General features: G+C 35.4%; 3 protein-coding genes across 4 annotated transcripts; all 3 read right to left on the bottom strand.

Moving 5' to 3' along the window:
- Positions 1-5,070: 5,070 nt before the first annotated feature.
- LOC110727676 (MDIS1-interacting receptor like kinase 2-like) lies at positions 5,071-10,982 on the bottom strand. Its single transcript, XM_021907257.1, has 5 exons — positions 10,718-10,982; positions 9,585-9,619; positions 5,864-8,792; positions 5,591-5,671; positions 5,071-5,435 (listed from the first exon to the last, which is right to left on the bottom strand). The coding sequence occupies exons 1-5, from the start codon at positions 10,980-10,982 to the stop codon at positions 5,071-5,073; spliced, it is 3,675 nt and encodes a 1,224-aa protein (XP_021762949.1).
- Positions 10,297-12,688, bottom strand: LOC110728000 (MDIS1-interacting receptor like kinase 2-like). The gene is made up of 2 exons (XM_021907603.1): positions 11,443-12,688; positions 10,297-11,055 (listed from the first exon to the last, which is right to left on the bottom strand). Exons 1-2 carry the CDS (start codon positions 12,353-12,355, stop codon positions 11,000-11,002), a joined length of 969 nt encoding a protein of 322 aa, XP_021763295.1. The 5' UTR covers positions 12,356-12,688; the 3' UTR covers positions 10,297-10,999.
- On the bottom strand, positions 12,688-15,926 carry LOC110727999 (LRR receptor-like serine/threonine-protein kinase RCH1). Of its 2 annotated transcripts, none has more exons than XM_021907601.1 (3): positions 15,631-15,926; positions 14,583-14,625; positions 12,688-14,189 (listed from the first exon to the last, which is right to left on the bottom strand). In XM_021907601.1, exons 1-3 carry the CDS (start codon positions 15,649-15,651, stop codon positions 13,048-13,050), a joined length of 1,206 nt encoding a protein of 401 aa, XP_021763293.1. In that variant the 5' UTR covers positions 15,652-15,926; the 3' UTR covers positions 12,688-13,047. The 2 variants fall into 2 exon arrangements, with proteins under 2 accessions (XP_021763293.1, XP_021763294.1); XM_021907602.1 differs by having other exon boundaries at positions 12,688-14,186.
- Positions 15,927-17,221: the final 1,295 nt, after the last annotated feature.

The following is a 17,221-nucleotide window of genomic DNA, read 5'->3' as shown; positions in this document are numbered from 1 at the left end:
TAAAGTGTGATTGACTTTAAAAATAATTTTCAAAAGCCTAATAATGAGTTGAGTGATGTGAAGATTATTTAGAAAATGGGTTACTCTGTAACCATTATTGTTTTTGTGGAGCTTATTAATAGACATTACATTTATGAAATCTATAGTGGCTTCCACTAGTATTATCCTTTAACATGATTGGTAATGTTTAACATGGTTGGTAATGTTTAACATGGTTGGTAATGTTTAATAAAGAAACTAGGAGAGAAGATTACTGATACATTGATACTCTCTTCGTCTCACTTTACTTGTCTCATAACCATTTGCACAAAATTTTAAACACGTGAAATGAGTTAATTATAAGTGTGTGGCTTAAGCGGTCAACTCAAGTGAAAAATAAATAGTAAAAAAAAAAACGTATTTTGAAATGAAACATCTATCTCAAATAGAAAAGTGACGCAAGTATATTAAGAAAATAGTAAGCTTATCTAAAAACGGTGAAAGGAAATGGAACGTCAATTATAGACAATATAAGTAGAACTTGTAGAAGATATCATGTTGATTTGTCGTTCTTGTTATTGCTTAGAATTAGTCCCTCAAAAATTAATGACAATTGAAAAGGATTTTAGGCTTTATGCTTTTAATAATGAACATTTTATGTGGTTACATTAATATTAGACTATTATGTACTATCTCCGTTCCTAAAAGTATATTACACTCACTATTTTAACGAACTTTAATGAGATTCTATAACCATTAATATCTCTATAGAGTCTGTCAAGAAAAAAAAAAAAAAAATCTCTATAGAGATATTATTGCATTTGTCACCAGTTCCATATTAGCCATGGAAAGCTCAAATTTCTCACTAAATGCACTTGATATTTTTATTTGTATGCTTGGCCTTATTTATTGTAACTCATCATTGCTATGAGACTATGAGAGTCTTTGCTAATTTTCTATATGATGCTTATTTTACAAAATCTGACCTATTTATATAATTTCAGTTTACTGATAATGCCTTTTAATTTCTGCAGCATGATAGATCAGGAAAATAAAAAAATTAAAAGTAAAGCTCGAATGACTTGAGCTTACTGCCCTTCTTTCCTGCTGCTGCCGACAGTGCAGCCCTGTTGCTGCTATTTTGCTATGCTGGAGCTGCTGCTACTTTTGCTTTACTCGAGCTGCTGCTTGTGCTTTGCTGAGATTAGGGGCAGGTGTGGCTTCAAGCTGGTATAGCTCAATAATGTGGTGTTCAGATGTTGCAGATTGTATTAAAATTGGTGGTGTTTAGAATATAGCCCCTGTTGCATGATGCTCTATGCTACTGCTGTTCTCTACTGCTCTCGCTGCTGCTAATTTGCTCTACACTACTACGTACAATATTAAACTATGTTCTGTAATTTTTTTCTTTTTTGAACTAAAATTGTAATATTATAGCTTTGTATTAATGAAAATTATAAGTTTATATATATTTTAGTGTTTATATATCAATTTAAGCAAAAAAATGCAAAAAAAAATAAAAAAAATTGGGCCATTTTTGGCACCGGTTTTGAACTTGAACCGGTGCCAAAAACCCTTTTTTTGCCACCGGTTCTGAACCGGTGCCAAAAATCCCACTTTTTGGCACCCCCCAAATACTCAACGGTTCAAAATCGGTGCCATAGGGGGGTTTTGAACCGGTGTCATTGTACATTTTTCTACTAGTGCTAATTTTGTTTTACCCAAAAAAAAAACATTGATATAGAAAATAAATTTGGTCGAGATGAACAATAAGTGGTGTGTACACGTTGATTAAAGCGGAATGAACATCGTATATAGTTATAAAGAACATCATGAATTTATAAAATAACATATCACTAAAATATAAAGAACATATTAATTTCTGATAAATGGTATTTAAAAAAGGTAAAAGATATTTACTAATTGAGTTTTACCAAAAAAAAAATTATATATATATAAAGGGGAGTTTTTTTCCCGAGTTTTTAGCGAGTCATATAGGTTTAATTTTCTTAACGCGCCACGTAGGATTATAAATTTTAATTGTAGTCAATAAAATAAGATATTATTAATTTCTGCTCTGCTCGGCTCTGCTATCCTGAAATCTGCTCTGCTGAAATTTAATCTACTCTGCTCTGCCCAGAAACTCAAAAGAACAGGGCCTAAGTAACTCCTATAACCCTAATCAAGTAACATGATTATATGTAATCTCACGTACAAAGTACAAATATGATTCAAGTGGTGTTTGTAAAATAGTGCAATTATCAAAATCAAGGGAGGTTAATCTTAAATGGTAAAGCAATAATTAAACGCTGAATATAACAATCGATTGTAGCTTAGGAATTCCAAGTTAATCTTAAGCGAACAAGGCCCCGTTCTTTAGAGCTGCTCTGCTCTGCTCTGCTTCAATCTGCTCTACTCTGCCCTGCTCTACTTAAAATTAATACCTAATATTGAATTATTATAATAATAATAATTAATATTTAATAATGATACTAAATAATTAATATTTAATAATAATAATTAATATTTAATAAGAATAATAACAAATAATAAATATTTAATAACTATTAATATTTAATAATAATTAATACTCAATAATAATAACAATAATTAATTATTGATATTTAATAAAAATAATAATAATTATTATTATTAATTATTAATATTTAATAATAATAATAATAAATTATTAATAATTATTAATAATAATAATTAATATTTAATAAAAATAATAGTAATAATGATAGTAATTATACTAATAGTAATAATAATACTTATAACAAATAATATTAATTATAATATTAATAATTGATTTTTATAATAACAATTAATATTAAGATAATAACTAATATTTAAAGATAATACTAATTATTAATTTTTAATAATAATAATAATTATAATTAATATTTAACTTTAGAAATTTAATTATTATAATAATAATGCGATAATATTAGTAGTAGTAACAATAATAATAATAATAATAATAATAATAATAATAATAATAAATATTTAATAATAATAATAATAATAATAATAAATATAATGATAATAATAGTACTAGTAGTAGTAGTAGTAGTAGTAGCAGCAGCAGCAGCAGTAGCAGTAGTAGTAGTAATAATGAAATCTGCTCTGCTCTGCTCGGCTCGGCTCTGCGCTGCTGAAATCTGCTCTGCTCTACTTTGATTTGCTGAAATCTGCTCTGCTCTGCCCAGAAGCTCAAAAGAACAGGTAAGTGTTGTTACAATTTTAATGGAGCACATTAAACCTAGTAAAACATAAGATAATCAACCTTAAAAAAAATCATAGTGCCAAATTGTCTATAATTCCAAAGTAGGCATCATATGCTAAGTAATGATACTCCACAAATGAAGCCTACTTTTTCTTTTTATCTAACTATAAAAGAAGAAAACTACTTTCATAGTCTTTATTTATTATTGGAAATCTACCCTACCATATTTCTATACTCCAATAGGCTAATTTGCCTCTATATTAATCAAGACTAAATGTTAATTACATTAGGAAGAACCTTGGACAGTTGAATGGAACTGTCCAACTTATACTCCTAATTAAGTGGGCATAAGAAGTCTAATTGTCTTTTCATCTACCAAGTGAGGGACACATGCGTAATTTGTTACATAAAGTCAAAGGCAAGTTGCATAAAGTCATTGGACAGCCGTAAAAAGTACAAAATTATTGGTCAAGCTTTTGCACATATTTACATAATATGCCACCGGATTAACAAAATTCCGTTAATCTAGCAGATTAACTTGTATTTGCCGGCAGAATACTACACTCCCCCCTCCCCCTCGGCCCCTCCGGTATTCTGGCTGCTACCCTAGCCGAATATCCATAGAATAGTTAATAAAAGAGGCATAACATGAAGTAACTGAAATTGCAAAGTTTTTTTTAAAGTGTCACTTTATAAAACATTATCATCAGCATCAATATACTCAAGTAGAAAATCAATTGCTATAGAGCCAATACTCTGCAGCAAATACTAATATTATATGAAACACTCATACTCAAATAATATAACAGCTCAATTTAAAACCATGATTTTCAGTCGTTGATAAAATGACAGTCCAGTTGCAGGGTCTGGGGCACCGAAAATAACTCCCAAGACTCGAACTTTGTAGACTCAGATGAGTATTTCCATCTGTTACACTTCTGTTATGGTTGCTGCTGATATAAAAGTGATCACAGTTAAAATCTGATGGCAGAACAGAATATGGTGAAGCAGTAGAAATCGGTTTTCCTGCTTTTTCAAGGCTGGGCATCCCAACATTTTTAAGAATTTCCGGCTTTAAGATTCTTCCTCATTCATTTGACTGTTTCTCACATATGATTCAGTCACAGCCACATCAAATAATAGATAGTGGTCTCAAAAATAATAGATTAACATAGTTATGGTCTCAAAACTCCAACAGTTAGTGGTAAAACATAATGTTAATAACATATTCACGTTAAATAATTTGATACCAATTCAATATATAGAAGGGTCATTGCACCAATTAACACAAAGAGTCACCGGTTAATGTCAAATTGGCTATTCAACAAGTTTAAGGTTGAAATTATATATTGTGGAGAGGTAGCAGAATCCCAGGCTACGAAGTTAGCACTTAGCAGAGCCTGAACCAATTTAAACATCAGCAATTTATGGGAACTGGAGAATCGACAGAAGGGTTAAAAAGACAGATAAACAGCAAACAAGTCTCTGCAACTTTTGCCTTTGGCATATTGATAAAACTATAAAAGTGAACAATCAAGGACACTCCAGAAGCATATTTACTAAATCTTGCAAAAGTATCTAGGCAAAACTGTTGAATTCACACAGTAGACAATGCTGCATTGCTGCATCATTGCATAGTTTATGTTCTTTCAGCAGAACACCCTTTAATTCCTAACACTACAAAAGTAAAGCAATTAACATTCATTAATCAGATAGTAAAAACACTGAAACAATAATCCAAATTAATCTATTAACATGATATTTCCAAAGCTATCAGGAAAATCAGCTTAATTGGACCAGGTGTTAATTTTTCTGAGCTACATCAGCAAAGACCAAAGGCCAATTTGTTCATTTCTTTTCAGTCAGTAACTCGGAGGAGAATTCATCTTGCTGAGGGATATTTTTTCAAAAGGCTTGGAGAGGTAATTGTGTTTTTGAGCTGATAGTTCTTGAGCAACATAACGCATAGTAGGCCGTGAGTCTGGTTCTGAACTCGCGCATAACAGAGCTAATGTGAATACAATCACCACTTCCTCTGCTAAACGCGTTGTAGGTGGTGATAGGCGTTGGTCCAAAATGTCTTTAAGTAGCATATCAGGCCTGCTATCTGAAGATGATAAAGAAGACAGCAAGTCTCCTGGATGCTTCCCCATCAAAACTTCCAATGCCACAACTCCATAGCTATAAACATCACACTTTTCAGTCACCCTCATTGTCAGAGCCAGCTCTGCCAATTATGAACAAATAAAAGAAAAATTACATTATTTTGAGTACTGGGAGAGAAAAATTCAAACAAAACACTAATTATGAAGACAGAAAGCATGATGATCTACAACAAATCATGTCTACAACTAGGATTATAAAGACGAGGATCAGACGTACCAGGGGCCATATAGCCATAAGCTCCAGCAATTGCAGTCCAGTAAGATGTATCTGATTTAAGAAGCTTTGCGGTACCAAAATCTGATAGCCGAGGCTCAAATTCATTATCAATTAAGACATTATTTAAGGATATGTCACGGTGAACAATGGAGGGGGTACAATCATGGTGCAAGTAAGCAACTGCATGTGCCAACCCTCGCACAATATTCACTCTTCTTTCTCAGCCTAATTCCATTTTGTCTTGTGCATCATACAACACTTCCCTCAAATTACCCCTTTCAATGTAGTCATATACCAAGTACATGGATCGTCCTTTGGAGCAATACCCGTACAATTTGATGATATTCCGATGCCTGACCTGTGTCAATGCCTTGACCTCGTTCATGAAACTATGTCGACTTGTTGAGGAGATGTCACTACATTCTTCCATGTGGAGCTTCTTAACAGCAACTATGTGACCTGATGGCAAAGATGCCTTATACACATTACCAAAACCTCCTTTCCCAATGCAGCAAAACTCACTGAAATCATCAGTCGCCTTTTGAATATCTGTACATGTAAATCTTTCTTCAGTCTCCCATATCAATGATTCGGATTCATCAACCTCCAAAACTCCACTCTCTGCACCATGCTTGTTATTATTCTGGCAACGCAGTAAATAAGCAATACCTACCCCAAGAAACAAAAGAGAAACAGCTGGTACGACAACTGCAATTATAATCTTTATGTGAGTATCAAGATTACCACAAGGGGATAGTCCTGTTGCATTTCCGCAAAGACCAGGATTTCCCACGTATATTCCTTTTTGAAAAAATTCATCCCTAGGAACTGAACCTGATAAACTGTTGTAGGAAAGATCAAAGGACTTAAGACTATACATGTTTGATAATGAGAGTGGGATACCCCCAGTGAGATAATTGTGAGAGAGATTAAACATTGTCAAAGTTTTGAGCTTGCCGAGGTTTTGAGGAATTTGACCTGAGAAAGAATTACTACTAAGATCCAGAAGGTACTGAAGTTCATTCAAGTTGCCGAGTTCAATTGGTATATTTCCATGCAAGTCATTGTAACTCAGGTTTAAGCTCAGTAACCGTACACAATTTCCAAGCTCAATAGGAAATTCTCCAGAGATATTGTTTGCTGATAAATCAAGATACTGAAGAGACTCCAATTTTCCTAAGGTTCGTGGAATATGCCCTATCAAGTGATTATTGCTCAAGTTAAGGTTATACAGCTTGCTTAAATTACCAAGTTCATCTGGAATTTTCCCACTCAAATGATTTGAGCCAAGAGTTAGAACACCCAAACGTGATAGTTTCCCAAGTTCAGTTGGTATTCCCCCTGAAAGTTTGTTTTCCCCCAACCGAAGATCTGTCAGATTCTTACATTCTCCCCACTTGGGAGAGATCTTGCCAACAAACTGGTTGTCATTCATGCTGATATAATAGAGCTTGGGATGGATACCGAATGCATCAGATATACTACCGTTGAACTCATTTTCTTCCAACCGGACTCTAGTTAATCTTGAGCAGTTCCTCAAGCAATCCGGAATGGCACCAGTAAAACTATTATTATTAGCTGTCAAGTACTCCAGCTTAAAACCATTACATAAGCCAGGAGGAAGACTACCTGAGAAATTATTATTTGTAAAGCTAACAGCAGTAAGGGAAAGAAAATCCTCACCAAATTTTGGAGGGATTTTCCCAACCAAATTATTTTGGGCGACAGAGAAGTCTTTTAGGTTCCGAAGATTAGAGAGGGTATCTGGCAATTCCCCTTTCAGATGATTGTTATTGAGATTAAGAATAGTTAATGAGGTTAGGTTTCCAATTTCTGGTGGGATTGTTCCAGTAAGTTGGTTTTTGAAAAGGCTGAGGGCAGAAAGATTGCCTAAGTTCCCAATGGTTGGAGGGATTGGACCTGAAAGTTTGTTTGTTGAAAAGTCCAGCTTCAGCAAGTCTTTCAGGTTTCCTATCTCTGACGGTATGGAACCGCTAAAACTGTTTTGGTAGAGAAGAAGATACTTAAGCTTTGTCAGTTGGCCTATTTCTGAAGGGATAATCCCACTAAAATTATTTCTATAAAGTTGCAAGGAAGTTAACTTTGTCCAGTTGGTCAAAAAATATGGGGGGACTTCACCATACATGTTATTTACAAATAACTCAATTTTAGATATGTTTTTGAGATTTGTCAAGGACAATGGTATCTCCCCACTAAGTGAATTATTAGAAAGAAGCAGCTCGGTAAGATTAGTACATGACCCAAGTTTGGAAGGAATTGTAGAATTCAATCTATTTGAATTAAGATAAAGGGTTTCAAGGTTATCAAGGTTTCCTATAGAAGATGGAATTCCCCCAGTGAGTAAGTTTTGGTTTAGGTGCAGAACTTTGAGCCTAGCAATGGACCCAATGCTATCAGGAATTGAACCATTAAGCCGGTTAATGCTCAGTTCAATGTGATACAGATTGGAGAGCTCGGAAATCTTAGGTGATATTGGTCCTGTGAATAAGTTATTACTAAGGTTAATGTATTTAAGTTTAGGAAGACTGCTGTAAAACAATGCTGGTATCGATCCACTGAATTTATTATTTGCCAGAGAAAGTTCGGTCAAGTTCCTGCACCTTAAAATAAAGCTTGGGAACTCTCCATCTAATTCATTCAACAACAACTGTAAGGTTGATAACATAGGCATGGTATTGAACATAGACCAATCAGGGCTTGTAAGCTTATTTCTACCCAAGTATAGGAGCCTTAGCTTCCCCGACTTACTGAGTTGGACAGGAATTTTATTTCCTATACTGTTATTATACAGGACAAGAGAGTCAAGTTGAGACAACTGACCTATTTCTGGAGGAATAAACCCATCAAACATGTTGTTTCCCAGGTCCAACTTAGTGAGCTTGGAGAGCTTACCAATGCTTGGTGGGATTTGACCTTTCAGATTGTTTTTCACGAGAACAAATCTTGTAATATTGGGAAATGCACTGAAATTGAAGCTGGTGAGGGTGCCGGCAAGGCCTCTGTTGGATAAGACAATACGGGTGATGGATGTAAGATTGTTGCAAAAAATGCCAGTCCAATTGCATGGGTTTGGATTTTCGGAAACATTCCATGATGTGAGATTAGACGACTCAGACAAGGAATTTTTCCAGCTGAGAAGTGCTTGTGCCTCTGTAAGAGTTGCTGCTGATATCGAAGTGATCTGCATTAAAAGCAGAAGACAGGTGAGAATCCAGCGAAACATAAGAATAAGATAACGCGGAGCAGGAGATTTATCAGAATTTTCCATTGCTGGGTATTAGAACTTTCAGAGGATTTCCTGCCCTAAAATACAGAACTTTGTGCAGCTTTCTTAGAATTCAATCAATTCACTCATACTCATTTGAATGGTTAATACATCTGATTCAGTGGCGGGCACATTAGAAATACTAATTACGCGTTGTCATTTATATTCATGGAATCATGGTAGCCTCAAATGTGCTAGTAAAACATGTAAAATAACAGTAAAATAAACCAACTGCCACAACTTGATCAACTAGTAGCACAAACAATTTGCAATAAATTTGTTATTATAACCCTTTTCTGTTCATATTAGATGAGAACAACTACTTAAAATGTTCTTAAATTTAATCTAGAATAATACAGAATTTATTTGAGATGCATAATGCTAAGAACAATTCAACTTAGAAACATTCTGCACTGATACTGATTCAAGTTCCAAACACTTAAATAATACAAAACTTCAGCATTCCAAGTACTTAAATTACGTCGAAAACGATACCAAGATGTTTAAATGGATGCCAATACATGAAAATCAATACTTGGTACTTAGTTCCATGAACAAGAAGCAAATTCAACCACTACGACGACATCGTGCAATTGCAGTGTAGTCTTGTAAATTTGTGCAATTGTACAAAGCAGTTTATATTATTTCTTGCACATTTATAAAAGACCAAGTAAGGGGAAGATTATTATACATCCATTTGAGGCTTACCTGAGCATTGTTCTGTAGGGCATTTTGACAAGCACCTTATGAGCATGAAGTATTGTTGACTTCAACAGCCCAAATAAAAGGGTGAAGCAGTTTAGTGACTGATTGACTTGTATACTATAATCTAAAGATTTGTATGGTAGTTAAGTTAGTTAATTTATGAGATGACATATGAGATTTGTTATCGCAGTGAGCTAGTGACGTAGTCACCATTTTTACTTGAACACTCATGAGATTTGATTTTAGGTTTTTAGTACCAACCACTAAGACTTATCCAGAGGGTTGATTGGTGTAAATGCCCTCGTGTCACAACGGACAATGGCGGCACAGGTGGAAATACCCCCTTCTTACCCAGTTAACCAATAGTGAAATCTCTTTATTTAAAGTGTGACTTTACGGTAGATCCAAGTTGATCTATTAGATTAATGAATTTCGTTATTCTGGTGGCAAACTTGTAAATATGAAATGCTATTGTTCATTATTTTAATATTATTTTTACCAACTGTTGGTGTTATTATTTTTAAGTTGATCGAAAGCGACATGTTTCTATCGTTTTCTACTATTTGGTTGCATGTAACGTGAAAGCGGGCTTCAGTTTTCATGTTCTCTCTCTTCCTCAATCTTCTCCCCTCCTACCGATTAATAACACCAACAAAGCAACAAATTACGCTTGAAGATGAGTGGGAGGAAGAAGAAGACGAAGGTGGGGTGTGAGGAAGGAGAAAGAAGAAAATGAAGGTGATTGTTTAAAAAAATTTATGAACAACTGTTTAATATATAATCGTTATACTTATTCTTGCTCTTAAAAATAAGCTAACAAATAAAATGAGGACACTTATCCTTATTTTACTGTTGTCTTTCTAATACTCCCCAAATATTGTTGATAATTGAGCTACTTTGATATCAAAATGTTAGTTGAATTGCACACAAGTTGAGTGGTTCTTTCCTTTTGCTCTAAGGATACTTTTAGCTTTCTCAGAGCATTCAAGTTTATGTTAGTTTATTATGCATTGAGTACTTATATCTCTCATGATTCTCCCATTGTATGAACTTTTTATTAATTTGTGGGATATAATTTTATACACCAACTCCTTTTGTAAGATGTATGATTCTTCAACTTTGATGACTTAACATACAATTAAGTGTAATGGCTCCAAAAGGCTCTGACATCTGATTGTTTGTTCGAGCTGACAATTGTTGAGCCACATAGCACATTGTAGGCCTTGAAGCTGGTTCAATACTAACACATAACAAAGCTAATCTGACTGCTGTCACCACTTCCTTTGCTACTCGGCCTGTAGGTGGTGACATACGTTGGTCTAAAATGTCTTTTAACAAAACTTCGTGTTTTGTAGCTGAAAACGATAATGAAGATAGAAGTTCTCCTGGATGTTTTCCCATCATAACTTCTAAAGCCACTATTCATAGCTATAAACATCACACTTCTCTGTCACTTTTATTGTCAGAGCAAGTTCTGCAACCACCAAAAAAATGGAATAAAATGATAGCAGATTAGCAGCATATACCAAATGATCTTCCAACTGTTATGTCTGCAAGAGTATAATCCTTATGCAGATGCATACTGATATCTTATACAGGACAATGACTGAACACTAATGCGGTAAAAGATTTGAGTCTAGTTTGTAAATACCTAGTTACAAGGAGATACTGTAAACAGAACATTGAAATAGTTACTGTAGTTCAGAGAACCAGATTTCATAAACTAATGAAAAGTGATCATATACACAAATGACCAATTTTTACAAGTGTATAATCTTAGCAGCTTGTGTCATATCATTAAGATAAGAATCATGACAGTTTTTGAATAGTCAAGTAATTTCGAGACAGGAATGAGATTTACCTGGGGCCATATATCCATATGTACCAGCTATTGAGGTCCAGTTGGATGCATCTGAGCTGAGAAGTTTTGCAGTGCCAAAATCTGATAGCCAAGGCTCAAAATCATAATCAAGCAAGACATTATTTATGGATATGTCACGATGAACAATGGGAGGAGTACGATCATGGTGCAAGTAAGCAACTGCATGAGCTAACCCTCTTACAATAGCCACTATTTTATCCCACTCTAGTTCCACTGAGCTCATTTCACTGTACAGCACTTTCCCCAAGCTTCCCCTTTCAGCATAATCATAGACCAAGTACATTGAGCCCTTTGTGAAGCAATAACCACATAATTTGACTACATTCCGGTGCCTTATCTCTGTCAATGCTTTTATCTCTTGCTCAAAGCCATGTCTATTTGTCAAGAGAAAGTTGCTAGATCCTGATATATTAAGCTTCTTAACAGCAAAAGTATGACCTGATGACAAAGATGCTCGATATACACTTCCAAACCGGCCTCTCCCAATACAATACGTGTCTTTAAAATCCTCGGTAGCTGTAATGACATCTTCAAATCTGAATCTTCCTTCCATCTTAAATATAAGAGACTCCAGATTACCCATATATGTGCTTCCTGTGTGAGCGTTGTTCTGCTTTTTCATTGGGCAACATAACAGCAGTATCACTACACATGCTGCAATAAGCAAAAGGGAAACAACTGGTACTAAGATTGCAATTAGCACATCCTTGTGCTTTTTGTGAGACCTGTGATCACAGGAGGTTAATCCTAATGCAATTCCACAGAGATCAGGATTTCCTATGAACAACCCACGTTGGAAAAATTTGTCACTAGGGACTGAACTCGAAAGGCTATTATAGGAAATATCGAGGAACTGTAGGCCAATCATCTTAGATAATGAATGTGGGATCATCCCTGTGAGATGATTATGGGAAAGATTCAAGAATAGCAAGGATACAAGCTTGTCAAGCTGTGGAATCGGACCAGAGAAGGAGTTGCTACTAAGGTCCAACAATAACCGAAGCTCTTCCAAGTCTCTGAGTTGTGATGGTATCTTGCCTGATAAAGCATTGTGACTCAAGTTCAAGCTTATTAAATCGTAACAATTTCCAAGCAATTCAGGAATTCCTCCTGACAGATTGTTTGCTGACAGGTCAAGATACTCGAGATCTTGCAGATTGCCTATGCTTTGGGGAATATCCCCAACTAAGTAATTACTGCTCAGATTAAGTGTTTTCAAGGAGCTTTAGTCCCCTAGTTCATCAGGGATTTTCCCACTTAACTCATTTGAGGCAAGATTTAGATCCTGCATATACTGCAACTTCCCAAGCTCGGCTAATATTTTCCCTGAAAGTTTGTTTGAGAAGACTGAGAATGTAGATAGGTTTTTAAGACGAACCAAGGAATCAGGCAACTCCCCATGGAGATGGTTGGAATACAGAACAAGGTCAGTCAAGAATGTGAGATCTCCAATCTCTGACGGTATTGTTCCATTGAGCCTGTTGGAGAAAAGATTAAGGACAGAAAGATTGCCAAGTTTTCCAATACTAGGAGGGATTGGACCGGACAGTTGGTTTGTTGAGAGGTCAAGCTTTTCCAAAGCTTTCATATTCTCAATCTCTTGGGGTATAATCCCACTGAACTTATTGTCTTGAAGTGACAGTAAGTCAATTTAGTCCAATTAGTGAAGAAATATGGGGAGAGCTTCCCAGACAGATGATTTTGAGACACGACAAGCTCTGATAGATTTCCAAGATTCGACAAGGTCAAAGGTAATTCTCCAATGAGAGAATTCCCAGCAAGAGACAGATAAGTAAGGTTCATACACAAACCAAGCTCAGAAGGAATCATAGAATTCAATCCATTCCAACGAAGATCAAGACTATTGAGGTTCTTAAGCTGGCCTATCGAAGAAGGAATCCTCCCAGTTAGTGCATTAGTGAACAACTCGACAACTTTGAGGCTAGAAATTGAGCCAATGCTCTCAGGGATGGAACCATTAATATGATTTGAGCTGAGATGAAGTTTAGTTAGGCTAGAAAGCTTGAATATATTAGCTGAGATATGCCCCCAAAACGAATTATAACTAAGATCAAGGAACTCAAGCTTAGGAAGACTAGTATAAAATGATTCTGGGATCACCCCACTAAATTTATTATTTGAGAGATTGAGGTAAGTCAGGTTCCTACAGCTAGATATGAAACTTGGAAACTCTCCATTAAAATTATTGTATCCAAAATTCAAGTGGGTCAACGAATGCAACGTAGCAAACTTTGACCAATCAGGACTGCTAAACTTATTTGATCCAATATCTAAGTAACTTAACCTCAACAATTTACTAAGTTCAACAGGAACTGCATCAGCTATATCATTATTATACAGGTCAAGATACTCGAGCTGTAATAAGTGACCGATTTCAGCAGGTATAACACCTACAAACAAGTTACTGTTGAGGTCTAAGTGAGTAAGTTGAGAAAGATTACCAATGCTTGGTGGGATTTGACCCTGCAGCTGGTTGATATTCAGGGATAAGCTTGAAAGACTAGGAAATGCACTGAAGTCAAGGCTGCTGAGTGTGCCGCTGAGGCTTTGATCGTTGAGGTCAATGTTGGTGACAGAGTTAAGGTTGTCACAGACAATGCCAGTCCAGTTGCTGCAAAGACTTTGGGCATCGGAAAGTCTCCATGATTTGAGCGAGTAAGGATCAGACAAGGAGTTTTTCCAATAGACTAGTGCCTGCACTTCTGCTATTGTTTTTGCTGATGTTAGAGTTAAAAAATGTGTAAGAAAAAAGAAGCAAAGAAAGAAAAGCTGATGTTTTCGATGTTTTGCCATGACTCGACTTCACAGGAAGTAGAGCTTACTTTCCTTTATGGTGCAGCAACAAAGAGGGTTGAATTCCAAAAGATTATGAGCTTGGTTTTTAAGAACTTGGATTTCTATAACTCCTTATATGGCTAATATACTAGTACAAAAAGTATACTGCTTTCGTTTCTTTATATCTCACAAATAATACCTTTGTTACACATAATAAGTTTAGTAGGCAAGATGTAGCTTTCATAAATTATACTGGGGCATTGTTATTGGTAGGTTTGGAATTATAATGAAAATTGAAAACTAGAAAGTGATATTTCATGTACCTGTACCACCCCTCTTTCCTTGCAATTGTGATTTTGAAATCAGCTGAAATTTCAAAAGGAATTGAATGTCAATTTTTATGAAAAAAACTAAGAACCCCTCTATAACTTTTGGGTAATATCTATGTTATCGTTATTGCCAATTTGCTGTACTGTACTATGTGCTTGGGCATGTTATCTGTGTCGTGTTTAGTTTTCATCTAAGACTCCATTCATTCAGTTTGAAAGACCTTTCAATGAATAAAGATTTTTATGAAAAAATATTCTCAAGGAAAAACACAGTTATAATCTAGTTTTTTACTTGTCTAGCTTTGATCAACTCTTATCCATTCTAATGTATTAATGCTCTTTCAATGTACACTTCTAATCACAGGAAAAGTCTCTAAGCTGTATCAGATCTAAGCATGTCATGGTCTAAAATATTATACTCAAAAGTCTTGTTTTTACATTAAAGATTAGGATAGGCTGATGCGGTGATGCCAAATTAGGGCATGTTCTCATACGTTTATTTTTAGTTCAGTTCAGCTCCTAATTTCCTTCTCTTATAAAATATTCAGTTTAGTTCATCTTAGTTCAATTCAGCTGAGTTCAGCCTATGAGAACATGTCCTAGTCTTCGTTGGAGTAATTAGCTCACCATGAAGTGACATCACTGATTTAAATTTTATTCAGTAGACTTTTCAAACTATTTTTGAGATTTTTTGTTGGAGCAATGCTTTAATACCACAAGTTTTGTGAAGAATAATATGTGAGTCTAAACTACTAAGTAAATATCCAAAGCAAATAAATGCAATACGGAATACAAAATTGAGCAACCAAATACTAATAACACACAAATTGAGACATTTCTTAATAATAAAAGAGGGCACACAAAGTAGAAATCACAATCTTACATGGTAGAGTTTTCCAAATTAATAAAAAGTGTCCAAAAACTTGCATCTAGGTTAATTAGATCCCATTTTTAACGATTAAAAACTGTTGAAACTTAGTAATGCATTCAAATAAGTTAGTTCATGATCCTTGCACTTAGCCATGTTTAATCTTGTTAATACCTTGCTTAATATCACAATCATGAACCTCTACGCATCAAGAAACACGAACCTTGCTGCTTCAGTCCGTTTGTAGGGGTGTGTGGGCTGCTGCGGGCGCGGGCCTAGGCTACTGCGGGTAGGCAGTGGCAGCAACACATCGTGAAGGTCGCAGGTCAGACCCGCGAGTTTGGAGCTGCGGACGCGGGATTTATCGAGTGTGTGAGGCGGTTTGTGTTGTGAGCTTTGACCGTTTCTTTCCTTTAATGCTGACAAATTCTTTTACATATCTTTTTGGTTTTTTTGGGCCCACGTGAAGCTTGTATACACATGTATACTACATCCCTAACATTTTTTTCTCTTTTACCTTATGTCAAATCGTTGCAAATAATATGAAACGGAGGTAGTATATGTCAACCATCAAGAAAGTAGTCCGATTGAATTTCCATTCGTTCACTATTAATATTATTGTTATTCATTCACCATTATTTTTTCATCCGATTATTTTTATTCTTGGTGGAAATATAAAAAATAAAATAAAAACCCTAAACACAAATACACACAAAAAAAAACTTATCCTTTGAGATCTGAACAGTTCTTGAGCAATTCCAACCTTCGAGTTCGGGTACAAGAATTACGGAGGTCATGTGTAAATTTTGGAGGGTGTGCGTCACTAGGATATTTGTACCGGTGGTGGCGTATTTCGCTTTTAAGACAGTGGGTCCTAAACCACGGCACAGAGGACAGGTCATTGATCAGGAAAGTACTTTAATTAATTATAGTCTTTGATTTCAATAGGTAATTTTTCCAACAAAAACACCTTTAATTTGTCTTTTTAACCTTTTATCACTAGTCACTGTTCTTTATAGATTCCAATTGTTCACATGGCCGTAGGTGGGGAGTGTGCAAGTTTTTCTGTTTCCTCTTTCAATTTTCTCTGATTGCTCAAAATTTTCAGGTTTATGTTGCATTTTAATCTTAGTGAATATATGATTGAATAATTTTAAGTTTACAATTATTTTCTTCCAGCAACCCTAGCAAGTCGCCTTACCCTTTATAGCGGGTTACCATTCACGTAGCATTTCTTAATTGGTCAATTTTTTTTAATATAAAAAAATATTTTTAATTAAAAATAAAAACAATAAAAAAAAAATTACTTCTCCTTTCCCCTTCCTAGTTCCTACCCGTTTCTCTCTCCTCTCCCTTCCTCCATCATCACCACCTAAACCACTCACCACCATCTACTGTACCACCACCTACAACCACCTCAACACCACCAATATCACCACTCAACACAACATCCATCCACTACCAACCCACAATTCAACCGTAAACAACACCCACAACATCAACGACCACCCACAACATCAACAATATACGACCACAACCAATTCAATCCCCAAATTAAACTGGAAAACAGAGAGAAGAGAAGGACAATGGTGCGGGTTGGGGTTTCGTTTTCCGGGTAGATGGGCTACTGGGGTTGGGTTTCGGGTTTTGGGTGGGACAGGGTTTAATGGTTTCAGCTAGGTGAGGTTGGTGGTTCGAGTATGGGTAGGAGTGGAGGAAAGGTTTCGGGTCTGGGTTTGGTTGTGGTGGGCTAAGTGGTGGCGGG

The sequence above is a fragment of the Chenopodium quinoa genome, unplaced genomic scaffold (genome assembly GCF_001683475.1).
Source record: "Chenopodium quinoa cultivar QQ74 unplaced genomic scaffold, ASM168347v1, whole genome shotgun sequence".
Lineage (NCBI taxonomy): Eukaryota > Viridiplantae > Streptophyta > Magnoliopsida > Caryophyllales > Amaranthaceae > Chenopodium > Chenopodium quinoa.
The sequence above is the reverse complement of the archived record's forward strand: the minus strand, read 5'-3'. Positions and strand labels throughout refer to the sequence as shown.